This window comes from Mycotypha africana (assembly GCF_025528875.1).
Source record: "Mycotypha africana strain NRRL 2978 chromosome Unknown BDF20scaffold_1, whole genome shotgun sequence".
NCBI lineage: Eukaryota > Fungi > Mucoromycota > Mucoromycetes > Mucorales > Mycotyphaceae > Mycotypha > Mycotypha africana.
In genome coordinates this window covers 2,424,839-2,451,303 of record NW_026515725.1, presented here as the reverse complement: position 1 = coordinate 2,451,303, position 26,465 = coordinate 2,424,839, and the positions used below count along the sequence as shown (strand labels likewise).

Below are 26,465 nucleotides of genomic sequence, written 5' to 3'. Positions count from 1 at the left end.
GGTGAGTTTGCGAAAAATAGCAGTAATATATAAGCAGCGTTTAATTGAAAAGCCAAGCTTTTGAGAGAAGTTAGCAACAGGTTACAACCTATTATGATAGTTTCGTATATTGAAAAAAAATCATAATTTTACTTATACGGTCTATCTTCATTATTCTTTTAGAATACCAAAAGGAGTTCATAAGAAAATAATCTTCGACCTTATTTTAATAATATTACTCTGTGCTGCTTCCCAGACAAGCTATTTCGAGTCCAACGTGTTTCATAACAACGATATTGGTATCATTTCCATTTTACAGAAAAATGTTCGATAAGAGATAGCATGTTCGGAATAGGTTACAAAGAATTTTACAACAGGCGTGGACAGATCCGTTCATTCCATATCTTTCAGACGGGTGGAACACCAGCTTTCTTTCCTTCTTGAGATATTTGTCGTTGGTTTCCTCAGAATCGAGCTAAGGATGCCTTTCTCAAACATGGCACATATGACTGTTGTATATGTATCACTTTGGTAGTTCGCCGTACTCTTGGCAAGCATAACTTGCAAATGAAAGCCAATTTCGTCAATGGAAACTTGCGTTTTCAGATAGTTTTTAGGTATTTCAGGGCGCCCCCTTCAATATCTTCGCCTTCCTTTCTCGAAAGTTTTGATGTCATTTTAAGCTTCTGGTAACGTCTATAATTTCTTCATCATCAAATTACAGCGCTCTATTAAATGCTTGCATATATAAGGACCCTAATAGTCTAGCAAATCACTCTTGGTATATCGTGATATAACAGGAACGTTTCCAATAAACGAGAGAATTTTGCTTTAATTTTATTGAAAATTTATATCAGAACTTGCAACTGCTAGCGGGCCGGAGTGTATATTAGTTTGAACATATCGAACAATGGCACTTTGAAACTGCCGCCTAGGTCTCTTCCAGACTTACAGTATTAGAACAGGAGGCATTCATGTAATATTTGAGACTTCAATTGGCATTCATGAATAAAACGAATTTGCATTTCAGTTGATTGTGACTTTTCCATGTGTAACTTGTCAGTAATGGCTCTTGCAAATTATTTGTCAATGGCGTAAACCCGAATGCCAGGACGAGAATTTTATTTTAAAGGTTGCGAAGTCATTACGTTTAAACATAGATTTTATTACATAATATTAATTTTTTTTTTTTTATACCGAGGGAAACACTTCTCCTTTAATTGAGTCTTTAAAAAATTATTTTTGTCCTTGATTATATAGCAACAGTAATACGTCTCGTGCAGACCACTAGACAACAACAGTTTGTAGTGGTCCCTGGGATGGTACGGTATATCATGATCGTATTCTTCGCCACTAGAATCACTATCAAGTTCATCTAATGGACTTTCATATTAAGGATTCTTAACAGAAAAAAAAATTCAAAACTTGTTATTAGATGGCCTTGCGCCTGATGGTATTCATGGCATCTGGCCTATTGTTAGATAAAAATACAATCAGAATATGAATAGGCCATAATGAGAGCTATAATAAAAGCCATAATGAAAGCCATAATGAAAGCCATAATGAGAGCTATAATGAAAGCCATAATGAGAGCTTACTCGCTGAGAAAGAAATAAGTAGTGTTTAATATTGTATCTAAGACACATAGCCCAGATGATAGATTGGATATAAATACTTGCAATTGAGCACTGGAGCTTTACTTATTTCTTTCTTCTTTAATATCTTCATTTTTCTAGTACCTTTTGTGTCCAGACTTTCATGAGACGCCCCATATTCCCAGAAGCAGAAGCGCTATTACGCGCAAAAAGAGAAACAAAGCGCACAAGGCTAGAAGCGGCCCATGACGATGATGACATAGAGGGCAATCAACCAGAAACAAGCGCCACTGCAGCACAGAGAAAGAGACCAAGAGGCATCAATAGAATCCGCTTCATCAGTCACTGTAGTAGATGATATACAGTCAAGGTTTTCTAACAATATCATTTGCTTCATATTTAGGCCGAAAAAGGAAAGAAACCGCTGAGGTGAAGGAAACGAAACGCACCGTCAAAAAGAATCGTAAAAAGGAATCAGCGCAACCGCGCACTGCTACTCGACCTTGCCCTTCTTGTGGCCGATACGGGCACTATTCAAGTCGAAGCTTGGATTGTCTAGAGCATGAATTTACCTTAAAGGAGTCTATTAATTACAAGCTTGGGGACAATTATGAAAGATATACTCTATCCATTCCTCTAGAAACCTTCGTAAGGAACACAGAGTACTTGGAAGATACCATAGAGAAAATAACGGAGAAGTCAAGTTTTTTGAGAGAGGTCATAACCAAGGCTCAATACATCGTAAACCACTACATTCTGACGAACCCAGCCAACATCACGCATGCCTTTTTCGAACAGAATTTTTGGTACACAGTATGTCGCTTTGTTTACGGTACTGTGAACAAAAATGAAATTGAAGATCGGTATCCTGCCCTCGTCAATTTTGGCCAAGTCTACAATGAACTTCGACTTCATCCACATGTGACATTAACAGTGGAACAATCCGCTATCAGGTACTATGGCCAGGTCGTTTCTTCAGCATGCGAAACATTAGCAATCAGTTATGAGAATTATTATAGTGGAAACTTCGAAGATCTCATTGCTAAATACTTGCTTTTCTTCATTAAAGCAACCTTTCCTGTAAGTATATGAACTCATTGTGTCTATCACTACCGAACAATCAATCTTAGCCTGACTGCTTATATAGAATATCAAAATGACGCCGATGAAAGCCCTTGTCTATGATCGTCTACTGGACCATTTATTACTCAATGCTGAGTGGGAACGCTTTCAGGTTACTCCAAACATGGTTAACAATGATGATATTATTGTACTTCCTCGACTGCAAGTACTATTCAATACTCATCTAACTCAAATGCGCAATAGTTTGCCTAGAATTCCTTTGACCAAAGCAATTCTGATAGATGCCCCTCAAACAATCATACCTTTGTTCCGTCAACTCCTACAGAATTAACAAGCGTTCGAAACTGCTCAAGCAGACGCTCAAGCAGAGCTTGTTGACCGTATTCCTGTACCACACGATGGAGAAATTAGTACTGAAGATATTGCAGTTCTTCATGATATCTTGGAAACTGTGCGTCACCAGCAGCGAAGCACTCCCCCCAAGTTCTCTATGTTCCCAAATCCCAGTCTTAAATGGAGATTTATCAAAATTGATCCAGAGAACATCCTTCACTTTTTTGGGCATGAACGTCTCACAAGACTTAGAAGTGAGAGCAAGCTCGACTACTTCGCAAGATGCTTTTTCCGCATTTTTGACTTTTCCGCTTTGCTAAGAATCAATGAGTGAGTATATTAATTGCACGTTTAGCCTATCTTTACAAGAATTATTACTCAATAATATGTCATCAGCCCTCAAAATCTGCAGGCTCTTCCCTCGATCAAAGGCAGGATGTTTCTGAACAGCACTTACACTGATGGCTACACCTGTAGGGTTTCTTTCGCCCGAAGAAGACTAGTTTCTACGCCAACGGAACAACTTGAGTTAGCAGATTTCAAAGGTTATGAGATTGATCAATTTTTCCGTCCTGTTACCGTCGACCCCGGCCGTAGAGATGTTTATGTCTCATACCACGGTGGTCAACACATCCGCAAACTCTCTACAAAAGAATATTATCTCAATCTGGCTCTCCTGGAAGGTCTAAATTGGAGGATCAGCGCAAGCAAAGAGTCAGAGTTAAAGAGCTCGAAACAAACATACCGACTACGAAAACTGCTGATGATATGGCTTATCGCAATTATGTTGGGTATATGTGCCAACATATGGATCAGTTCTATAACTTCTACGATTATAGGACGGCGGAAATTAAATGGAAAACTTTCGTGGCTCTCAGGTCGCAAAAGATACTGCTGTGAACATCTTGCTGAACGGCTCGAAGAAGTACAATAAAAGAAAGAGAAATAAAACGAGCCATAACAGAAGGATGCGGGAAAACATGAACAATAGGAGAAACCCTGGAATAGTTTACAGGCCTATGGTTCCAAGAAAAGCAGGGCTATTTATGTCTGTTGAATATAGATGAATTCAAAACTTCAAAAGTAAGATAACATCCCTACTCGTTCACTTGAAATTTGCTTTTTAACTCTAGATTGTAGGTTTGTAATTCATGTAGACAGGAGACTTTGGAAAACTTAACTGCCGCCAACGGACAGACGATCCATGCGATATTGATTTGCAACAATTGTAATATTTATTGGAATCGTGACGTCGACGCGGCGAAGAATATGTTTAGCATCTCTGAAGCCATCTGGGCAGGAGAAAGAAGGCCTGCTGAGTTCACTCGATCTCATACTCAGACCACTGGCTTACCCATCTCCAATATGGTTGTCTCTCCTTGTCGAGAGACAAAAAGATTCTACAGGTAAATTAGTCTACATTTTATCAAAAATATATCCAAAAATATTGTACTCAAATTCCCAATTTTTTCATTCGTTTCATCTGAAAACTAACTCAACGCTGTCTGAATTTAAACCGAAAAGACTGTAAGAAGACCAGCAATTAGCTGCTGGATATGAAAAAGAGCGATTAGAATCCATTTTTACCAAAAATAAAAAAAAAGCATGAAAAAAAAGGGACCTGATCTCCTCTATCTCAGTTACATATTTACCATGTACAAAAATGTGTGGTTTATCATTTGAACAGAAGGATGACAGTTGCACGGCCTTTTTTTTTTTCCACACACACACGCACGCACGCATTTTAACATAAAAAAAAAAAAGAGATCACCTGAGATTTAAAAAAAAAGAATGCTTCTTTGTACAAAATGATAAAGTGATCTCAAAAAGCATTTAGATTATATAAGAAGACAAACAATGTGAAAACCATTATTTTCTTCTCTTTTTCATCTCTTTTTCTGTCTATTCTTGTATTTTTTCTTCCGCCCCCCTTAATCTCCTTATTGTTTGTGTACATGAAAAATGTCTAATTTTCCAACAACAACAACAACGCATCCTGATACTGCTATGTTGAATGAAACCTTCATAAGTAACTATTTGTTGAATGAACAACCACAATCGCAACAGCAACAGCAACAGCACCAACAAGCTCAAATTGCTAGCATGATTGAAAGCTCCAAAGCAACTTTGTGGTAGGATCAAAAATAATCTAAACAGTGGTTTACATAATATGACCTTATATTGTATAATTATATAATCTACAAATAGGATGGGTGATCTTGATCATTGGATGGATGAGGATTATCTTCGACAGCTTTGGCATGTCTTTGGTGAAAATGTTGCTGTAAAATTGATAAGAGATAAACGAACCAATCTCAGCTGCGGCTATGCTTTCATCGAGTTCAGCTCAACTCAAGCAGCTCAGAGGATTCTTGATAGAGTACATAATACAAGAATTCCAAACACATTGAAGATATTCAGATTGAATTGGGCTTCCGGTGGCGGAATATACGATAGAAAGTATGACTATCATCCTTATAAAGTTGTTAAGAGCTATCTGAACTTATTTTGTTTACCAAACACTTTCTTTGTGCAAATAGAGAGGATCGTGCGCCTGAATACAGTTTATTTGTAGGTGACCTGTGTAATGAAATTGACGAAACATATCTTTTAGTAAGTGTTGTTGCTATACATTAGTTGCAAATGCGTACATATATTGACAATCTATATGAAATTCCGGTAGTCATTGTTTCGTCAAAGATATCCTTCTTGCCATTCAGCAAAAATCATGACGGATCCGACTACTGGTTCTTCCAGGGGCTATGGGTTTGTAAGATTCTTAGATCAAGCAGAACAGCAAGGCGCTGTGATTGAAATGAATGGTGTTCTTTGTGGCAATCGACCTATACGTGTCTCGTTTGCAACACCCAAAATCAACCATCATCAACAGCAGCAACAGCAACAACATTATTTTCAACAAAATAATAGCCAGCACTTTGAAAACAACAACAATAATAATCAGCAGCATCAACAGCAACGCTATTTACAATTAGCATTACAAGCTCCTGCTCTAATTAATCAAGTAACGGATCCTAATAATACTACAGTATTTGTCGGCGGTTTATCTTCCCCTGTCACAGAAGAAGAATTAGGACAATTTTTTGCGCCCTTTGGAGATGTGATCTATGTAAAAATACCACCCGGGAAAGGCTGTGGATTTGTACAGTATGCCTCAAGAATATCTGCTGAGCAAGCCATTGAACGAATGAATGGATTTCTAATTGGAAATTCGAGAATTCGATTATCTTGGGGAAGATCTCAAAATGATAAAAATACTCAACAACAGCAGCAGCAGCAGCAACAACAACAACCAGATCACCATTTGTTAAGCCCTTCAACGAATACGACAATCTCAACTTCTACCATAAACACTGTATTCAACCACAATTATCGCTCAATGTCACCTCCTCCCATCACTGCTACTACTACTAATAATAGTTTAGGCCAACGTGATAATGTTATGCATAATAATAACTTGTTATTTCTATCAGCAACATCTCCTCGTCAACCGCCTCTGTTAAACAATAGCACCAACCTTACTGATATGACGCCACTCAAGACGGCCCTGAATATGAACAGTTTAAATTTTACTGACCCAAACGCTACTGTTGCTACTGCAGCTTCTACAGATGATTGGTTGTTTAGAAACCATCCATTCTATAACAGCAATAATAACAATAATAATAATAACAACAGAAATTGGCCAATGATCAATCAAGATAATAGCAACGAACTCCTTTACAATTATCTCACGTAAATTTTTCAAAGACTCGGAATATGTTTCTTTCACTGCCTTTGTCTCTTTCTTCTTTTTGTCTGTCTCTTTATTTAGTATTTATTTATTTCAATAGCAAGCACTATTTTTTATTTTTTTTTATTTTTTTTTTTTTTTTACTATTTATCTCATCTTTAATGATTAGTTTGATATTTTTCTTTCTTTTTTTTCGCTATCAATTTTGATCTTTCATTTCAACACAAACTGCATGTTACTTCTATTCTAATCATAAATCAAAAACTTCAAAGTTACCTCCGCCAAAATAGGCTGTGTTCATTAGTTAGGTGTACGCATGATGGCATTCACGTGCATGAAAAATATTTGCTAGATCGAATTGCCACAGACAAACTGCTTTAATACCAAATTAGGAAATGCATAGTTCTACACTGTTCATATTTCCATATGATCACTAATACTACAGTATTGCATACTTCGGGAGAAATAAGGCAGTTCAAGAGGTATAAAACAGGCTGCAACCATCTTTGAAAATAGCAAACCAGTCTGTTTCAACAAACTTCTCTATGCTCATTAACACGCTCACTGAACGATGCAGCGTAAATTTAAAATTCATCTCTGTTTCTGCCAAAGCATAACATACTCGGCATTATAAATAATTCCAAAGATATTGTATCTAAGCCTGAACCTAGCTGTAACTTTTTGTAAGACTCTTCTTCCTTTTACAGTTTCGAAATGGTGGTTAGTAGTTCTGTAAACTTCCAATTGAAAACGTGGAATAAAGTACCGCAGCTTCGTCTATAGCTCGAGGGACGTCACTATACATTTTCAAGAGAAACTGTTTAGGCATCTTTCAAAATCTTGAACGGCCTACTGTAATACAAAATCATTTTATTGAATCAAGTACTTGACTTTATTAATATATCAATTAAAGACATACTTTTCTTGGCTCTTCAAAAGACAAAAAAATTACTTCGGAACCAACAGAAATTGAATGATGACCGCGCTTTTGTCTACCCTATTCGATTAAAAGTGTCGGTTATTTTGCAAGCGCAACGCTCATGTAACAGCTGATGACATTGGTCTAGCTGGAACCCCTCATGCCATTAAATCAATATACTGAATTGTTCTTTACAGATAACCATTGGGATCAGCCAGCGATAACGCTGTGATAATTAGAAAGCGAGCTCGCCCTATCAGCACTCCAACAATTTGAATCTCCACCATATTGCTGCTTACAAGCCAATATACGTAATTCATTCCTTTAAATGGTAAGTTTTTATTCTCAAATAGGAAATCCGTAGCATTAAAAAAAGCGACAAGAACTCGAAGAACTTTTTCTCCTTCTCCCAGTGCTTTTATTTCAAAAGTAAAGATCTATTTATTTACACACACAGATATACATGTACAAGCGTACATAAAAACAAATTTCAACAATAAATTTCAGGAATGTTCCAATCTGTTGACAGTCGAACTGATTTTTCCATTATCCCTTCATCACTACCTGCAGTGATACCTCCTACCACAAGATTAAATTTCATCAAGAATTGGTGGCAAAGGTCCGAAAAGACATCAAGTATTGCGGAAGCTCGTATTTTACAACGTATTTATCAAGCACTGCCGCAATCATCATTAGTCTCTTCGCATAGCAACAGCAGTAATATTGTCCCTATTTTTGCTCGCATTGGTCGCATCACTATTGATAAAGAGCAAAACACAGCGTTAACAAAAAATAGGGTGGCAAGACAAATCAATACTCTCTATATTTCGCAGCGACAGCAGCAGACAGATTTTCAGGACACTAGTGATACTTCTGCTACTACTCATCCATTTCAGGTTGTCTCAAAAATCGATAATGAACTGTTGGAAGATATACAGAAGGAAAACAGTAACAGTAAGCAGCAACAGCAGCGTAATCTGGTTATTTGTCATGGTTATGGCGCCGGTTTGGGCTTTTTTTATCGTAATTACCATCAATTGTCACAAGAACCAAATTGGAGGATATTTGCGTTGGACTGGCTAGGTATGGGCAACAGTTCTAGACCGAAATGGACCATATCAAAACATTCAAAACAGACTTGGAACGAAATAGTGGATGAGGTAAAGAACAAATATAATAGTCATTCATGTTTCATTGCAATTATTCACTGTCTTTTTTTTTTTTTTTTTTTTTTTTTTCTTCAACATTACTTTGCAGGTAGAAGATCATTTTGTTGAATCATTAGAACAATGGAGACAAAAAGTAGGCATTAAAAAGATGACACTGTTCGGTCATTCGTTGGGTGGTTATTTTGCCGCGTGTTATGCTTTGAAATACCCTGAAAAGGTTGAGAAGCTGATTTTGGTATCTCCTGCCGGAATACCCGAGAACACTCCAGAAGAGCGTGTCAAGTTAGAAAAGGAAAATAGCAAAGCCATCGAAGACAGTAACAGCGATACTACAACACTGCATGAAAGACTTGAAGAGGAAGCAAATCAGATAGGAGCATATTACCAAGCCGAAGCAGCGGCTGCTGAGAATGCCGCAAAAATGCAACAACAACAAGAACAAGTACAGCGGCTAGAAGGTAGTAGCAGTAATAGTAGTAGTCAAAATGATAATAGCACAACATTATCACCGCCACAAAGGCGTAAAATACCTGCATGGGCTACCTATTTGTGGGATCGCAATATCACTCCCATGTCAATTATTCGGATGATCGGTCCATTCGGCCCGAGTTTAGTTCATACGTACACATCAAGGAGATTTGCTCATCTGGAGACAGCCGAACAACATGATTTGTATGATTATATGTAGGTATAAACTCTTATTGTATGCTATGAATCTTATACGGAATACTAAACTCTTGGAACTAGTTACAATATCACTTCTTCCACGGGCTCAGGTGAATACGCTCTAGCGGCCATTTTAGCTCCCGGTGCCTATGCTAGGAAACCATTATTCCATAGGCTGGCTAACTTAAAAATGCCTACAGTTTTCATTTATGGCGAACAGGATTGGATGGATTATAAGGCAGCAGAAAAGGCCAAGAAGTTTATGAAAGTTCCGGTGAAGGTTATACGAATACCTCATGGTGGCCATCATATGTATTTGGACAATCCTGATGATTTCAATGAGGCTGTCAGAGCAGAAATGAAAGATTAATATGAGTAACATAGTCAATTTTGTTTCCCTTGCTTATATAGCAGTACTTATTTATTTGCCTAACCTTAGAACACATATATTCCCATCTCCATACTCTTTTTTTACATTTACCATTACGATACAAATATGTGTCTTCAACGAGGAAATGTAATGATGTCCTATAAACCTTGAATTGAAAATGTGTAAGCAGTAAAGAACATATTATTTTTAATATCGAAATACGCCATAGCAGTTAACCTCCATTTTCTCGTTCGTGTGCCAATGCGTGTATATGAACCTTAGCAATATTTCCATTGCAATATGCATTTGTTAAAATGGTACATCAATTGTTAAAAGCAATAGTAGAGCTCTTGCTTGAAAGTTGAAATTTTATAAAGATAATGGATTGATTGTCTCTTTTGCTCAATTCATTATTGATTGCAATCGCCGAAATTAACGTCATTCACGCAATTAAAGTGTACGTACTTCTGCTCTTGTCATAAGTATGGCTCTTGCCCATCTATCTGTCAGAATTATGAATGATTTCATTTTTTTGCGATAGTGAGAAATAGTTATGAGATTATATCTGAAGTTGACAGGAAAACCATTCAAGAAAAGGGCTTCCTTTGATTAACTCTTGTTGTATTTATATGGATACTTTGTATTGACAACTGTTATAAAACTGATGACTACCAATGTGGAGTGACAGAAAAAGTGTAAAACTCAAACCCCATTCCCCCTTGTAATCCTATTTCATACATAGCGGTTTCTTCCACCTTCTTCTTTTCACTTGCTGTATCTTATCCAAGTCGGTTTTAGCTAAGAAAAAAATTGGTGAACGACAAGACTCGTGAATGAAAAGTGATACTAATAATTGTTGAAATTATCAATTTTTTTAGCGTTGAATATTGTCAAAATTGCAGTAGACATTCAACGTCTTCCTTCAGATAAAGTTGGCGCATAATATGTGGGCAGAACCTACTCGCCAAATAGATATACAAACGTGCCACCGTTAGATGGCCATATTCGGAAGATCTTGACTAAAAGTCAGCACCATGTTAAAATTTTCAATAGTCATGGAATTACTTATAAAGGCCTATCATCCGATACTTCTTGATATAGCATGCATAAACCCGAGATAGGGTTCATATCAGCTTAGCAAAAAAAAAAAGGATCTCTCCCTTGGGGACTACTGAGCCTTTCTCTATGTGTAAACACTTTCTTCTAATCAAATTTCAAATTTCGTGAACATTCCACTAGAGTAATATTGCTGTGATAGATATATTTTTATTGAAGAAGATCTAAATAGGTTTTATCCGTTGTTCTACATCAGCTAACGACCTCGACTATTTTGTTAGCATTAAACGTTGATACTAGAAGAAACGAGCTCCCTTCCGCTTCCAAAGCTGAAGGCATGCTCGAGATAGTATATAAGACATATGTATAGCGGTAGCACAGCTATTGTTTTCTATAAAGCATTGCAAGAGCAGGTGTTGTGAGTCTATGCTGCCTCCGTTGTTCGGCCTTTGCTAAACTGCCAATGAAGCTTTCATACTCTTTTGATACGGTTATACAGTTTGCTGCATGTATTCGTATTGAAAATCATCATTATACATATAATTCTTTTTGGTGCGCTTTCGATGTTTGAAGTAGCATGGTCTATATAATGCCAGGTCATTTTGTAAGATTTCAAAATGACTTTCAAGTTATAACGATTTACAAACAATATTCTTTCTGGTGCCAATTTATCAGTTCTTTCAAATCAGTATGGAAGTATATGCAAATAAATTACTTAATAAATGTAGATTGAACATGCACATGTGGGCGTATACATCCATTATATAGTTATCCATATCTATTTATAGGCCGCTTGTACAATTGTAAGCAAATAACGAAAGATAGAGTCAATGTGACATTATCGTATACTTATCAATCACTTACTTGCTTATACTTGCAAAGGTACTATTCAAAAGGTCAAAGCATGTTGTTGAAGTTGTAAATGATTGTGTAAACACTAACGGTGTCAATAGTTGAGTGGAAGCTAAATCAACGCTTTCAGTATCATTTGTTTCGAAAAAAAAAAGAAGGAGGATGAAGGGAAACTTAAAAACAAAGAATATTCAAAGATTCTAAGGAATTTGGATTCTATTATTTTGGAGTGTAGATGCATGCAGATAATACTATCGTATAAAGGCAATTCTTCCATCTACACTTTTTTCCCTTTTCTTGACAATTTTGCGCATCAAACAAAACTTCTCTCTTGATCAAGTTGATCTAATTTTCTTGACATCTTTTGTTACTTAAAAACACAAATATATGGTTGCACCTGTATCAGCAAACCAGCAGCAAACATCTTATGCATATAGTTGCAACAACAATCATACAGCGGTAGCAAAGCCGGCAGGAATGGCGAAAAATAATAAGACCGCAAAATGCTTAGTCAGAAAGTTATCAACTAAGTTCAAGAAGAAGAGGACCCATATCAATGAAGATGTAAAAAATGACAGCAACATCAGCAGTAGCAGTATTACTAACAGCAGCAGTAGCATGGAGAACGCCACTCTTCCTTCCCCTTCTTGTTCTTCTTGTCCCAACACTTCCAAAAGCTGTGCAACAAGTAGTGTTCCTGTCAATAACGTTGCAGATAAGAATGATGGTCCTGTTGTTCAAATTCGAATTGTTCCTCATTTAGATGATCCCTCCAAGAGTTTTATTTTTCGTATCATTAACTGTAAATTAATATCTGGCAAGCTGTTATGCTTTGGCCGCTACTCTGATATTTACATAAATGAAACAAGGTTGAGTGACAACAATACGACTCTGGTACACTTCCAGTCAAAGGTTGTATCCCGCAACCATTGCGAGATTTATGTTGACAATGATGGGAAGGTAAAGACCAAAAACCTTTTTTTCCTATAATAATTTTGATGGGAATTTTCATAAAAGGAAAAACATTATCTAACTGTATACTTATTTCAGGTGTTCTTGAGGGATACGAAATCGTCTACGGGCACCTTTCTGAATCACATTAAAGTAGGTAGCGAGGACGAGCCTAAAGAGCTTCAACACAACGATATAATTCAGTTAGGTGAAAATTTTCAAAACGGAACAGAAGAACAGTATCGTGCTGTGAAAATGAAGGTAGATTTGAGCATTGTCGATCCTTTCGTACAGCAACAGAAAGCCTTCACTTTTCAAACACAAACATTTGATGCCTTTCGGCGCCAGTTATCACAACACCAAGGTTATATTAAAGAGATTAATGATCTTTTAGCAACTGATGAAAAAAAAGAAGAACCCTCCATTGTTACTAATACTGTTATAAATGCAAATCATAAGCTCAGTAATATAAGCATGACGGATTTAGATGAATGCTGCATTTGTTTAGCAGATATGGTCCCATGTCAGTCCATATTTTTATCACCATGTAGCCACGCTTTTCACTTTAGGTGTATCAGGCCTTTGCTTAAAAGTTACCCAGGCTTTCAGTGTCCATTGTGTAGAACTTACTCTGATTTGGAAGACAGTATGGAAACAGAGGCAATAGAAGAATCTATGAAGGAAGAAGAGCGAAAGCCAACTGAAACCTTATCCACGGCAAACCCATCTTCTTTCTTTTCGTACGAGGGTACCAATAACATAGCGTCTTCAGTATCAATGACTCAGCCGCAACAAAGACAACGATCACAAACAAGAACTCAATCAAATAACAGCAGAAATCCTCTTTTGAACAAAATGAAAAGCATATTTTTTGAAAAGAAAAGAGACGAGCCTATTGTATTATAATTAAATTGACATTATGTCTGTATCAATTAGAACAGACACTGATCGAGGTACTAGGTTCCTTTTTTCTTTTTTTTTTGTTTTTTTTTGAGTTCCGACTTTGAGAAAGTGTTCTAATGCTCGTAGGTATGACTGAGTCTATTCACCCGCTACCCAGCGTATCATCTAGTTACTAAGCCTAGTTTTACTTTGGCTGAGGAGCCAGGAAAGAAATGCACTCATATGGAAATTAGCTGTATGCCACGACAATAGTATGTTTAAAGCTTAAAGCAAAATAGTAACAGTCTATAAATTTTATTCGAAAACTTTTGACACCGAGGTGGATGTCATAGTCATATATAGGGAAGGGGGATCATTTCAATTAGATATAATAAGAAAAAAAATGAAGAGATGCAAAAAGATACATATAGTAGACATAGAAGAATTAATATTGTACAGTTAAATTGCTACAACACATATTATATGCTTTTTGTGTTAAAGATCATGGAAGTCAGTGCCTGTAATAGTCTTCTTAACGTATCCAGCACGAATGACAAAGTCACCAAATGGTTCATCTTGAAGACGCTCCAAAGCATATCGTTTGATGATAGGATTAATCTCCTTTAAGATTTCTTCTTCCTTCAAGCTTTCTTTATATAACTTATTCAAACGCTGACCTTGATGTCCACCACCGAGATAGACATTATATGTATTGGGTGCTTTGCCTACAAAGGCGAGTTCAGCAAGATAAGGGCGAGCACAACCATTAGGACAACCAGTCATACGAATTGTAATAGCATCATCACGGAGACCAGCTTCCTCAATAGCATGTTCAAGATGGCCAACAAGTGTAGGTAAATAACGCTCAGATTCTGCCATAGCCAAACCACAGGTTGGTAAAGCAACACAAGCCATGGCATTCAATCGAAGGCCTGTAAAGGAGAGATTATCCATCTTGTATTTAGCTAAGAGAGCTTTTGTCTTTTCAAGATCTTCTTCAGGTACATTGGCAATGATAAGATGTTGGTTGGGAGATAAGCGGAATTCACCTTTGTGCCATTGTGCTAATTCCTTTAGACCGCTCTTGGGTTGGAAATCAGGCCAGTCCTTGATCTTACCGTTTTCAATAAACATACCGAAATGCCATTTGTCATCCAAGCCCTTAGACCAACCATAACGATCTGCATTATCCTTGAATTCAAAAGGTTTGATTTCTTCGAATTTGGCACCCATACGTTGTTCAATCTCGTTTTTAATAAAGTCTAGGCCGTGGGTATCAATAGTATACTTGAAACGAGCATGCTTACGGTTGGTACGGTCACCATAATCACGCTGTGTTGTCATAACAGCTTCAGCACAAGCAACGCCTAATTCAGCAGGAACGTAACCAATCACGTTGGCAGGACGAGGATATGTCTTCTTGTTACCGTGTGTCATACCCATACCACCACCAATGGTAACGTTGTAACCGGTCACTTTCTTTTGCTCATCAACAATAGCAATAAAGCCCAAATCATGAGCAAAAATATCGACATCGTTATTGGGAGGAACTGCTACGACAATCTTGAATTTACGGGGCAAATAAGTAGGGCCATAAATAGGTTCGAAGTCTTGTACGGCATTACCAGCCACTAGTTCGTTTGATAACCAAATTTCATGATAAGCAGTTGTTTTAGGAGCCAAATGTTCCATCAATTTTATGCTGAATTCTTGAACTTGGGGATGAACTTCAGGAATTTCAGTAACAGGTGTGACCATGATATTACGGTTGACATCACCGCAAGCAGCCAAGGTAGAAAGAAGAGATTTGTTAATACCACGGATGGTGGTACGTAGGTTTTTCTTAAGCACACCATGCAATTGGAAAGCTTGACGCGTCGTCATTTTAATAGCTCCATTAGCGTATTTGTCAGCCAATTCATCCATAGCGAGCCATTGAGCAGGAGTAGCAACACCACCGGGCATACGTACACGGATCATAAAACTATAAGCCTTTTCCAAACCCATCTTCTTACGCTCTTCTCTGACGTCACGATCGTCCTGACCATAAGAACCATGGAACTTGAGCAGTTTACCGTTGATCTCGCCAATAGCTCCTGTTGATTCATCAGCGAGGTCTTCAGCAATGGTGCCACGAAGGTAGTGGGAGTTGATTTTCATTTGATCATCAGTTAACTTGGGTTCATCGTCTTCAGCACCTACGTCTTTCACACCTAAAGCCTTCCAAAATTCTGGTTGCCAGGCAGCTAAACCAGTTTCAAAACCATCGGCATCTTGATCATCACCCAAGCCTAATTCAACAAGACGGATGGCGCCTAAGGTTTCCAACTTTGCATCTATCAATTTACCAGGACGGTTATAGAACATAGCGTCCTCCTCACGAGGCCAGTAATGACTATCACCCATACCAAAGACAGCATAATTGAGCTGGGAGAAGTCAGCGTCTCCCGTAATTAAGTTGTTGAGCGCCTTCCACATATCACGACCATTTGAGGGAAATTCACCTTGACCAGCAGTGGAAACTATAAATACAACGTTTGTTTCGCCACCCAATTCTTTCACATCCTCATAATCATCCATAGCCATAAGCTTTACTTGTAGACCACGGGATTTACCACGATTAGCGATCTTTTTAGCAACGCCTTCGGCATTGCCGTTATCAGAAGCAAATAAGACGGTTAAAGGAGGACCATTAGCCGCGCCTAAACCTGAAAGCAGCTTTACATAATCCTCACGCGCTTTACGTTTCAATTTCTTGTGACGCCTATCAACATCCTAAATACATAAAAAAAAAGAAAAGAAATGCTAAGTTTGGCCGAATAATTACTAATTCCTTTTTTCTTTTAAAAAAAAAGGGGGGGGATGTGGAGGTGGTGGTTGAAGTTGTACATCCTATTTTTGTTGCTTACCTTCTCCAACGAGCTCACAAGTAATTCAGAGATATCAGGATGTTCAGAAACAATTTGAGAGAAATGATTTTCACGCTCCAAGAACTTTTCAAGATCCTTCTTGATACGTTGAGAATCTAAAGCAAACGGTTCCTTATTTTCCAATTCCAAAGCTGGATTCCAGCGATACAAAGGCCAAGCGCCATTATCAACGGAGATCTTGGTCTCCTTCAAAGTATAAATAGGGTCAACATGGTATCCATTTTCAACTTCTTTGTGTTGTTGAGGCAAATAAGCCAAAACAATAGAAGGACCTTGATAAGCATCAGCTTCCATAAGAGCATGCAATACACCGGTATAGGATGAATAAACAGCAACGGAAGCAACGTAAGCAGATCCGAAACTCATAGCATAAAGACCAATGTCTTTCTTACGCTCTTCACGTGAGATCTTTCCATCAGAATAAGGCAAGGTATCAACGATTAACATATTCACATTTTCACCTTGAGCGATGACATGATGAACACCAGATTGGCCAAGATCATAAGCCCACTTATCAGACCCAATCAACCAATTAGACTTTGCAAATAAGTATTCCTTGTTCTTCACAATATACTTCTCTTCATCAATTGTTGCATCGCCTAAAGCTGCAATGACCGCCTTGGCAGCCTTGTTCACAGCATTGACATCTTGTTTGTCAGATTTAACGTACAACAACCATTGAGATAAGGCCTTGTATAAAGTCGACGATACTTTATTCTCCTTGACAATTTGTTCAGCAGCGTCAATGAAACGGGTACGTTCTTGAATACGATTTAACAATTTACCATATCCGAATTCAGGTGCAGCAGCCTCAGGGTTTTGCTCATCACGCGACCAAACAGATGCACTGTTAGTAGCATTGGCAATCTCGAGACGATCTTGGAATACTTGATCGAGCATTTTCAAGTAAGGTGTTTCGATAGGTAAAGGAGCAGGTGCAGGAGTGGCAGGTGGAGGGAAGAAAGGCGTTCTGGGGAATGAGTCCGGGCCCCAGCTTTCAGGAATAGCCCGGTCAACAGCGTTTGATAGCGCAGTGGACAGACCTGAGGAGACAAGGTCCTTGGCATTGTCAATTGCAACCACTCTGGTACTATTTTCATAAATGTAACGCTTAGTGCATTTGGTAAAGCTGTCCAAATTGGCATCAGCAGCGGTACCAGACAGAATGAGGATGCCGTCAGTTGCAAGGCCGCCTTCAAGTGCGGGAGCAGCGTTAATTTTGTTATCTTGTAAAAGTACAGCTTCAGCCGTTGCAATAAGAGAAGGAATAAAGGTATCGAATGAACTGGAAACACGAATATGAGAAACGCCATTAACTGTATAAATTTGAGCATTTTTACCAGTTGAAACAGCAATCTGAGCATAATTTAAAGCAAGAGCTTCATCCTGGACAATAATGAACTCTTCTGTACCAGCGGGAGAGATGGTTTTGATATCATCAATAACAGGTTTCAAGGTAGCCACTTCGAATTTACGTTGGAAATTGAGCTTGCTCAGTTCCGCAAATACAGCTTGAACCTGAGCGGGTGAAAAATCTTGAGACTCTACACCATATTGGCCACTAATAATCTCCACATCATTATCCTCGGCTGTTTGGTATGCAGCAGTGATATCCAAAAATAAAGGGTTCCAGGTGGATGCGTGATCATGAGAGGGTTCCAATACGGCCAAACGTGTGACGGAAGCACTGGGTAAAGCTTGCAAAAAGTCAGTATCTGACCAAGGACGGTACAGTCTCACTTTAAGGACACCAATCTTTGAATTTTTCTTCGTAGATTGAATGGCTTCTACTGTTTTCTCTACGACGGTTGCGCCTGCACCCATCGCTACCACAACATGTTCCGCCTCAGCATGACCCTTATATTCCAATGGTTTATATTGACGACCTGTTATCTCGGCGAATTGTGCCATTACTTGATGAACAGTAGCATAGACGTCCACATCCTTTTGCTCTTCTCCTTCTTGTTGCTCCTGCTCCTTCTTTTGCTTGTATTGAAGATAAGCAGATTGAGGCTGTTGTTGGAGCAGAGTCTCTTGCTGTTGACGATAATTTTCAAGATCCTCGGCTGACACAAGCTGAGTAAGTGTTTTTTGGTCCACGACTTGAATAGTAGCATATTCTTGTGCAATACGTTTGGAATCGAAGAAATGCAACACAGGAGTATTCGTTTTAATAGCGACAACATGAGCTATAATGGCTAAATCGTGAGCTTCTTGTACAGTAGATGAGCTCAAAAGTGTCCAACCACTTTGGCGTACTGCCATCACTTTAGAGAAATCAGCAAATGATGAAGATGGTGAAGACTTTTCAGCAGAAACATGAAGAACAACGCCAGTTTTTTGTGATGCAAGCTTGTAAAGTTGTGGAATGGCTGGAAGAAGTGTATCAGAGGGAATAAGTGCAGAAGCATGAGCGCCTCGTCGTAAATAAGATACAATATCCTGCTGTTTGTAGACTGAATGAGAAACTGCTTTTCCCCAGATGCTGTTTTCTACTTCTTCGACATGATCGATTTTCTTGTAAGTGTAGACGTGCTCACTCAAAAGCTGGGCTGCTTTAAAAGAAGCATTCTCACCAGTTATCAGTTGTACTTTTGGGTGAGTCATAGTATATATTCTCTTATTCTGTTATTGTTAATGTCAGTGCCTGAAATACGAAATTCTGGAAGAGATCTATTTTTATGCAGCGAAAAAAAAAGGTACCAACAGATGTCAAACGAAAAAAGTTAGGTACGAAGACTGATCCATGGATAGATCTTGTCATTATTATCTTACTTACGGTTGAGCGTATGTATATACAGATGTGGAGGAAGGGAAGTTAACAATAATGTAAGAGGTGCTGATAAAAATAAAAAAAAAGAAGAATAGAAGTTGAAATGGTTATGAAAATTAAAGTTGATCAATATAAGCTTTAATGATTAAGCCATTTGCCTTTCCCGGGTTCAGGCTTTCACAGAATAGAAAACTGTCGTGCTCGCGTACAATTGCGACTTCAGCACACAATTTTTCCCTTCCCTAATTGGTTGAATGTGCGTAAACTCAGCATTCATCTCTCTGGGCTTCATCCATCAAAAGTGGGGTTGATTGGACATCTTATCTCTTTAGGAAACTGTCAAAATCTTAAAAATGCAAATCTTTGACTCAATATGAAGCGCCAAATAACCAGCATTTATCAATAATCTCAACTATTGGTCAAAGTCAGCCTTAATAAAGTGCAGATAGTGGTGTTGCTTTGTTGCTGCAATTGACTGTTCGATTACCCTTGAAACAATCTCAGCCTACGTTCAGCTATCAGTAAACAACAGTTTCTTAACCTCATTCAGCATATTCAGTTTCTAGCGCCTGGATTCTTTCACAGCATTCTTCACGCGTTACAAGTTCAATGTCTATTATTTTTCTGCCTGTTCTGCGGAAGACCCGATACACATCCGAGGAACTGAATCTCATCAAATGTGATTTTGTGAATATATGGAACAAACGTTTGAGCTGATGTACTATTGTACTATTATGTACTGCTTTGACCACAATTAAGAGAAATTTTCAAATCAACATGGATGAGTAGGGATCAGTGGCATTTTTATTTTGTACCACGATGATAGCTATTTGATAAAAAGTCAGTCGATCAAATTCTAGATTGCGCGATCAGGGTTTGAGATAAAAAGGATTTGGGAAAAGACCAAGAGCATATATTTGTATAGAGCCCAAAATACATCAGCAAAAGCCAAAATGCTGTGTAGCTTTGAATAATGTTTTCTTTATTATTATTATTATTATTTATTATGATATAGCAGTAAATGTTTACAGATATAGTGATGTATGGAGATAATACAAAAAAGAAAGAATTGGGGTGTGGGGGTATATTCTATTTCTGTGTAATAGGCGAAAGCAGAAAAAAACACCCTTCATACTTGCTTATTTGGACTATAGATGTTCATTAAGAGACATGCGATATGCTTAGAGGCCCAGCATGCTACTACTGCCACTACTACTAGATGTCACATAGCTTCTTCTTCGGTAATCTTCTTTCTGTTGTTGGTCTTTCCTCTCACCATGATTGTTGCCATCATATTGTTTTCGTTGTTGGGAAGAGTGCTGTGCTTGAGATGTGACGCTTCTGTGCTTCTCAGTATCAGCATCATTATTTTTTAAATATAACGATTCCAACAATTTATGGTAAAGAAACTTGAATGCCCATATGTTTCCTCTAGTTCTTTTGATATCCACTACATAAAGTCCTGCCAAATTAGCAATTTTTGATACCTCTACGCTAAATTGCACTTCTTCGCCAGCATCAAACACTCTATCGCCATAAATAGTGTTAGAAAATTGCTGGTGTTGTTGCTGGTGGCTATATCTATTATTGGCGAGTAACTGGTTTTTTGGGATTGGCTGCCCTTTGTCTTGATGATGTGAAAATAAACTAGTCAGTCGTTTTCTCGTTCTCATGGTCGTTGAATTTAAATCTTTTAAAGGGTGAGGTTGGTGATTGCCGTATCGAGCGGGACGAGTGCATTTTAGCTTATAGTCATGGCACTTTTTCATGTCTATACCCATGTTTCTGAGACTATCCTTCACTCTATCGAAAACTTTATACGGAGCAATGGCTGTAAGAGCATCTTGATCGATGGCACCTTTATGAAACTTGAGCCTCGAATCGTCAAAATCTGCCAAGTACGAACCAACAGGCATACCAAAAGGCTTACTGACAGAAGAATCAGGAACGGCATTAAATGGTCTATCAATTCTGATTGTATTCCGCTTTTGTCCATTCGAGGGAGATGTCCCCAAATTGATACGTGTGCCTACAGAAAGGTTGTTTCATAAGTTGGCGAGAACCAACAAAATTATACATAGAATTTTGTACTACGAGCTTACTATGAGAGCTTGGTAATTTCTTGAACCAGTCGACCAGACGTTGCCCTTTCGACTTCATTTGCTGCTCAGTCACATCACTTCTAATAAAGTTAGTACGTTCTGATACAGACGGTTCGATATCATTTGTTCGACGCTGATGCACTGCTGAGACATTCTCTCGTTCACCTACATTTCTCGTAGGAACGCCGATGCTCGCTCTGTATTGATGCTGTTGGCCTAGAGTATTGTTAGCAACAGGCGTACTGTATACACTTTGTGGACGATTAGGTATAACTATTTTGTTGTTTTGCAGGCTTGAAAGTATCGACTGTTGAAATGACTTTCTATAAGAGTTCTTTACAGTTTTATCATCTGTCATTTTGGTTGATTCTTTCTGTAACGCAGAGAGTAATTTTGTTGGAAGCATAGATGACGTGGATGAACTTGTTGTTGTAATCGTTGTTGTTCCTGTTGCAGTTGACTTTGAAGCATTTTGATCCATGGGTGCCAGTAATGGTAATGGTTTGTTAATGTTTACAATTGTCGTCTTCGCGGTGCTATCATTTGAGTGTTTGGGAGGTACAGCGGGTGCAACTACAAGTGTTGCTGATGATGTCGTAGTAATTGACCTTGTAGCTGCTATACCGTTTCCATCCTCATCCTTTGAAAGGTTTTCATTGTGGTTCTCGAGGGCAGTTACTCCTAGAGATTTTACTTCTTCTACAGTAGGTAATAGGGTGGAATTTCGTTGGCACTGGCTGCTGCTATTACGCTTATTAGTTGTTGCTAAATATTTGGCTTCTATACTGCTTCTCTCCTTTGCTGGATCACTGATCTGAGCGGAAGCTGTTTCAGTACAATCGACTCCTTGATATGAAGCCACATTTGTTTCTTTTTCTTCCTCCTTTGGCTGTTCATCAGCCTTAACAGAAAATGTAGGTTTTGCTGGTACCGTGTTTAGTCGCTTTGCTTTATCTATTACTACTGAAGGCTGATCGGCATCGGCACTCTCCTCAAATATATGAGCATGCTCTTGTAACCACGGATGCTTTTTTATTTCATCTATCGTGCATCGTTTAACAGGGTTTGGTACGAGCATCCGACGTAGTAAATGAGTGGCTTCTGCGCTGATCGTCTTAGGAACCTGAACAGGCGTGCTGACTATATATCTGTACAACGCATTAATATTGGCTCCTTGAGGATTTGTAGGATCATCGTCAAACGGTAAATATCCGCAAAGCATGGCAAATAAGATGACACCACATGACCAAATATCAACACCTGTACCAGCATAGGTGCTACTTTCGCTAATGACCAATTCAGGTGCAGCATAGCAAGGGGAACCACAGGAAGTAGCCATCATGTCGTTCATTTCAGTAGTAAAACTGTTGGCAAACCCAAAATCAGTGATTATTATGTTACGCTCTTTACTGAGAAGCAAGTTTTCCTATAAAGAGTGCAATTTATTAGATGATTTATGTACGTATCAGCGCTACAGTATAAATGTATATTTATCTATCTTACCAACTTTAAGTCTCTATGTACAATCTGTTTTTTATGCATATAATCCACTCCACTTATAAGTTGAGCAAATAATCGTTTTGCTTCAGGCTCTTGTAGGAAATGCTGCTTCAAAATATAATCGAATAGTTCACCACCTGCACGGGAAAGAATAATTAAAAGTAGCCAAACATAATGAAAGATAGAAATGTTAGTTTTTTGTCTGTGAGAAGTGAAAAAAGAATTTCAGCAAAAATCAGGAAATTGTATTACCTGCTGCACGTTGCATCACGATCCCAATATAATTCTTTATGGTCAAGACTTCAAAAAGCTTAACGATATGTCGATGATTGACGGACTAAAGAAAATAAGGTTTTTTGTAAGCTTGGTTTTTTTTTTTTTTTTTGTCATGATTGTTATTATTGTACATCTAATATCCTGTTGTATTGGCTACATAATGTTTGTACCGATTACCGGTTCAACAAAAATAAAGCTTACCTTGAGTATAGTGATCTCTCTTTTAAGTTTCGCTTCTAACGCGGCACTTTGAATATGCTCCTTTTTCATCAATTTAATGGCCACCTAATATTTTAATAGATCGCAAAAAAGAAAAAAGGTCAAAAAAGAGCCCGTTACTACCGAGATATATAATATCTCGGCTCTTCCTTTCCTTGTTTGTTTATTTATTCTCTTCTTACTTCTTGATTCAATTGGCCGTGAACACCCGCTTTGACTTTTGCAAATTCACCTTCACCCAAGGTTTGTAGTAGTAAGTAAGGGCCGAAGAACGTAGGCTTACTGTTGTGCTTTGGTTCGTAGCCATACTTTTTGTATATTTCTTGATACCAAACAATCGATTTCGTACCGGTGCTACTACCATTGCTTTTTGAATGTCGTTGTTGCTGATCTTCTTTTCGATGATACGATCGATGCTGCATTAATTCGCTTGGCACTGCCATAACAGAATGAGCGCGTTGATGCGGGGTGCTTATAATAGCAGATGTTTGTCGAGTACATCCATAAGATGACATTCTATAATATTGATAATACTGAGCGCTTTCGAAAATATCAACCTATAGTATGGGCACTTTTGTCTTTCTGGTAATCTTTAGCGATTTAAATAAGAGAAAAGTAGAAAGAAGAAAAGAAAAAGAAGTGTCAGAGATGAAAAATCAATGCAAAAAAAAAAAAAAAAAAAAAAAAGGAATCACCATAATAATAATGCTGGAGCAAATGTAACATTAGAACTAAGGGGTAAAATTGAACTAGGTAACACACAAAAGGCTGTGATATCGTACTGTTTGTAATAAAAGATTTAATGCTGTTGTATATAGGATACAACCCTTTATTAAAAAATAACTTTCTGAACAAATATGAAAATGTCGACTTGAATGGTAATGCGGATCTAAGAGCTATATCACTCTTAGCGATCTTTCTATGTAATGAAAAAGGACGCCAAATTGGTAACAATGAAACCAAGTAACTGAAGTCGAAAGGTTCGATGTTGGCGAAAAGGCCGTTCTGTTTTTCTATGCATGATCCTGCTTCTGAACCCGATTTTCTAAACTGTAGAAACTTATAAATAGAAAATATATGCACTGAATTCTTACAATGTCAACATGTGCTAAGGACAGCAAACATTGAAATTTATAATTCCTTTATTTCTCTAATGCATGTTTGAAAATATCATGATAGTCTGTGATAGAAATAGAAATCCTTTATGTTACGATCCTCACACATAAAATGAGTTCTTACCATAACAACAACTTAGCTTGTCATGCATAAAAGGATATTTGGCTTGGTACGAAAAGGGGCCGACCCACCGTGTAGTAATAGATATCACCATTGTACAAAGCATACTTCATGTGTATATTTAGAATAAATAGAGAACTAACTTTTCTCAAAATACCTTATATTGTTGCAATTGAGCTCGTAATTCATCCTAATATAATAGAAAAAAGAGAGGCGAGACCGCACTCTTACAGTCAATAACATGCTTTTCACAACTTTGTTCTGCTACAGTTAATTTGAAAACTCACCGGCGACATGTCATTATTATTGTAAATCAAAACTACTTTGCTTGCCTTCTTTTTTCCACCTGTGTTATTAGTAGTAGTACTTATAGTAGTAGTGGGAGTAGCGGGCTCATTAGATAACGTACTAGAAGGAGTACTTGGACCTTTATTCAAATCACTGTGTGTACTTGCTGATGGTGGTATCGAAGGTGCGGCTGCTGCTACAGGAGGAGGCGGCGGCGGCGCTGAAACGGGTGCTGATTGTGTAAACTGACCATTGAAGGATGCTGAAGTAGCATTGGCGTAAGGTGCTGTAGGAGACGTCTGTGTTTGTCCTTGCTGTTGTTGCTGCTGAGGAAGAGGATATTGGGATGGCGATGATGCGGGAGGTGGAGGTTGCGCGGCTGCTGGGGCTGCTGTAACTGGAGCAGCGACAGGAGGAGTATTATATGCTGCATAACCGTATTGCCCTTGATACGCTGGCGCACTATATGCGTAAAATGCAAAAAGCAGATATTTAGACAGTATAATTGAAAAATTCGTTCAATCAAAAAACATACCCAGCATTATATCCATAATTATATCCAGGTTGTTGATAATATGAATTAAACCCAGTATAACCACCATAACTGCCATAACCATTGGCATAGTACTGTTGCTGTTGTTGTGGGGCAACACCTACCTGTTGTTGAAAAGGTGCATAAGCAGTAGTGGGTGCGGGAGAAGCCACGGCTGCGACGGGAGAGGCAGAAGTAGCAGCTTCGGCTTTCTTAGCGGCTAACTGTTGCTGGATTTGCTCAATTGTTAATTCTCCATATTGTCCGGATCCAGACGACTTGGATTTCTTTGCTTGACCTCCTCCGCCTCCTCCGGCTATTTTCGCTTCGTGCGCAATCATATCTTCTTCAGGAATACCTTCCATACCAAAAATTTCAATATCAAGGCTGTCTCTTCCAGGCAAAGCATTTGGTACTCTGTTTGTGGAATATATTATCAGAAATTGACCTCATTTCTACACAAGTGATGTACGGAACTTACTTATTGATTTCTATCTTGTGAACTTGTTGACAATGCACTACCATACCACCAGCGGTTGCTTTCAACAGAAAAAAAAATTAGCTTTGAGGTAATAGAGGACTGACAAACATCGATGTGCACTTACTTAGTTTTTTGTTACAAGCTGTACATTTGAAATGCTTCGCCTATAATTATATTTTTTTTTCGTTTTAGTCCAGTAAATGTATGATTGCAAATGCAATAATAAAGAGAGTTACCCTTTGGTGAGTTACTAGAACTTTATCATCTTCAAAATCTTTCTCACAATACCAGCACCATGGTCTCATAGGCTTCGACTTTCTTTTTTTACCCATTTTTGTCTTTGGTAGGTTGAAATTATAAGAGTGAAGAGAAAATGAGAATTTGAAAAAATAGTTTATAAATGTACGTGACTTTTTACGTCACTGGAAGCCTTAATCGGAGCCTTATTTTTCAAAAAAGCGGAGACTACAGTATTTTCGGTTTTGATTTAGACCTTCTTCTATCAAAATTGGATTTTTTCAA

General features: G+C 38.1%; 7 protein-coding genes across 7 annotated transcripts; 4 read left to right on the top strand and 3 right to left on the bottom strand.

Moving 5' to 3' along the window:
• Positions 1-2,978: 2,978 nt before the first annotated feature.
• On the top strand, positions 2,979-4,186 carry BDF20DRAFT_55314 (uncharacterized protein). Its single transcript, XM_053075734.1, has 3 exons — positions 2,979-3,320; positions 3,387-4,073; positions 4,131-4,186. Exons 1-2 carry the CDS (start codon positions 3,148-3,150, stop codon positions 3,922-3,924), a joined length of 711 nt encoding a protein of 236 aa, XP_052940935.1. The 5' UTR covers positions 2,979-3,147; the 3' UTR covers positions 3,925-4,073; positions 4,131-4,186.
• A 614-nt stretch (positions 4,187-4,800) lies between these two features.
• BDF20DRAFT_845787 (uncharacterized protein) lies at positions 4,801-6,848 on the top strand. Its single transcript, XM_053079710.1, has 3 exons — positions 4,801-5,450; positions 5,531-5,603; positions 5,674-6,848. Exons 1-3 carry the CDS (start codon positions 5,200-5,202, stop codon positions 6,745-6,747), a joined length of 1,398 nt encoding a protein of 465 aa, XP_052940934.1. The 5' UTR covers positions 4,801-5,199; the 3' UTR covers positions 6,748-6,848.
• Positions 6,849-8,745: 1,897 nt separating this feature from the next.
• BDF20DRAFT_811159 (Alpha/Beta hydrolase protein) lies at positions 8,746-9,517 on the top strand (the record flags this gene model as incomplete). The annotated part of the gene is made up of 3 exons (XM_053076660.1): positions 8,746-8,820; positions 8,918-9,111; positions 9,148-9,517. 3 exons carry the CDS (start codon positions 8,746-8,748, stop codon positions 9,515-9,517), a joined length of 639 nt encoding a protein of 212 aa, XP_052940933.1.
• A 2,440-nt stretch (positions 9,518-11,957) lies between these two features.
• Positions 11,958-13,678, top strand: BDF20DRAFT_845779 (uncharacterized protein). Its single transcript, XM_053079709.1, has 2 exons — positions 11,958-12,733; positions 12,824-13,678. The coding sequence occupies exons 1-2, from the start codon at positions 12,161-12,163 to the stop codon at positions 13,628-13,630; spliced, it is 1,380 nt and encodes a 459-aa protein (XP_052940932.1). The 5' UTR covers positions 11,958-12,160; the 3' UTR covers positions 13,631-13,678.
• Positions 13,679-13,886: 208 nt separating this feature from the next.
• Positions 13,887-19,464, bottom strand: BDF20DRAFT_950613 (thiamine diphosphate-binding protein). Its single transcript, XM_053084874.1, has 3 exons — positions 19,316-19,464; positions 16,516-19,209; positions 13,887-16,381 (listed from the first exon to the last, which is right to left on the bottom strand). The coding sequence occupies exons 2-3, from the start codon at positions 19,141-19,143 to the stop codon at positions 14,102-14,104; spliced, it is 4,908 nt and encodes a 1,635-aa protein (XP_052940931.1). The 5' UTR covers positions 19,144-19,209; positions 19,316-19,464; the 3' UTR covers positions 13,887-14,101.
• Positions 19,465-22,351: 2,887 nt separating this feature from the next.
• BDF20DRAFT_811914 (kinase-like domain-containing protein) lies at positions 22,352-23,828 on the bottom strand (the record flags this gene model as incomplete). Its single annotated transcript, XM_053076734.1, has 5 exons — positions 22,352-22,837; positions 22,915-23,048; positions 23,164-23,248; positions 23,389-23,472; positions 23,589-23,828. Coding segments are annotated over 5 exons (1,029 nt in total), but the record flags the coding sequence as incomplete, so codon positions are not given.
• Positions 23,829-25,452: 1,624 nt separating this feature from the next.
• On the bottom strand, positions 25,453-26,275 carry BDF20DRAFT_812126 (uncharacterized protein; the record flags this gene model as incomplete). The annotated part of the gene is made up of 4 exons (XM_053076750.1): positions 25,453-25,879; positions 25,944-26,001; positions 26,068-26,107; positions 26,180-26,275. 4 exons carry the CDS (start codon positions 26,273-26,275, stop codon positions 25,453-25,455), a joined length of 621 nt encoding a protein of 206 aa, XP_052940929.1.
• Between the last annotated feature and the right edge of the window lie 190 nt (positions 26,276-26,465).

Excerpts from the sequence above, each read along its gene's own strand:
- BDF20DRAFT_845779 (XM_053079709.1), top strand. The coding sequence starts at position 12,161 with ATGGTTGCACCTGTATCAGCAAACCAGCAGCAAACATCTTATGCATAT. Across the intron at positions 12,734-12,823 it reads ATGTTGACAATGATGGGAAG|GTGTTCTTGAGGGATACGAA; the intron begins GTAAAGACCAAA and ends TACTTATTTCAG.
- BDF20DRAFT_845787 (XM_053079710.1), top strand. The coding sequence starts at position 5,200 with ATGGGTGATCTTGATCATTGGATGGATGAGGATTATCTTCGACAGCTT. Across the intron at positions 5,451-5,530 it reads GGCGGAATATACGATAGAAA|AGAGGATCGTGCGCCTGAAT; the intron begins GTATGACTATCA and ends TTGTGCAAATAG. Across the intron at positions 5,604-5,673 it reads TTGACGAAACATATCTTTTA|TCATTGTTTCGTCAAAGATA; the intron begins GTAAGTGTTGTT and ends AAATTCCGGTAG.
- BDF20DRAFT_55314 (XM_053075734.1), top strand. The coding sequence starts at position 3,148 with ATGTTCCCAAATCCCAGTCTTAAATGGAGATTTATCAAAATTGATCCA. Across the intron at positions 3,321-3,386 it reads GCTTTGCTAAGAATCAATGA|CCCTCAAAATCTGCAGGCTC; the intron begins GTGAGTATATTA and ends ATATGTCATCAG.
- BDF20DRAFT_950613 (XM_053084874.1), bottom strand. The coding sequence starts at position 19,143 with ATGACTCACCCAAAAGTACAACTGATAACTGGTGAGAATGCTTCTTTT. Across the intron at positions 16,382-16,515 it reads TTGTGAGCTCGTTGGAGAAG|GATGTTGATAGGCGTCACAA; the intron begins GTAAGCAACAAA and ends TTATGTATTTAG.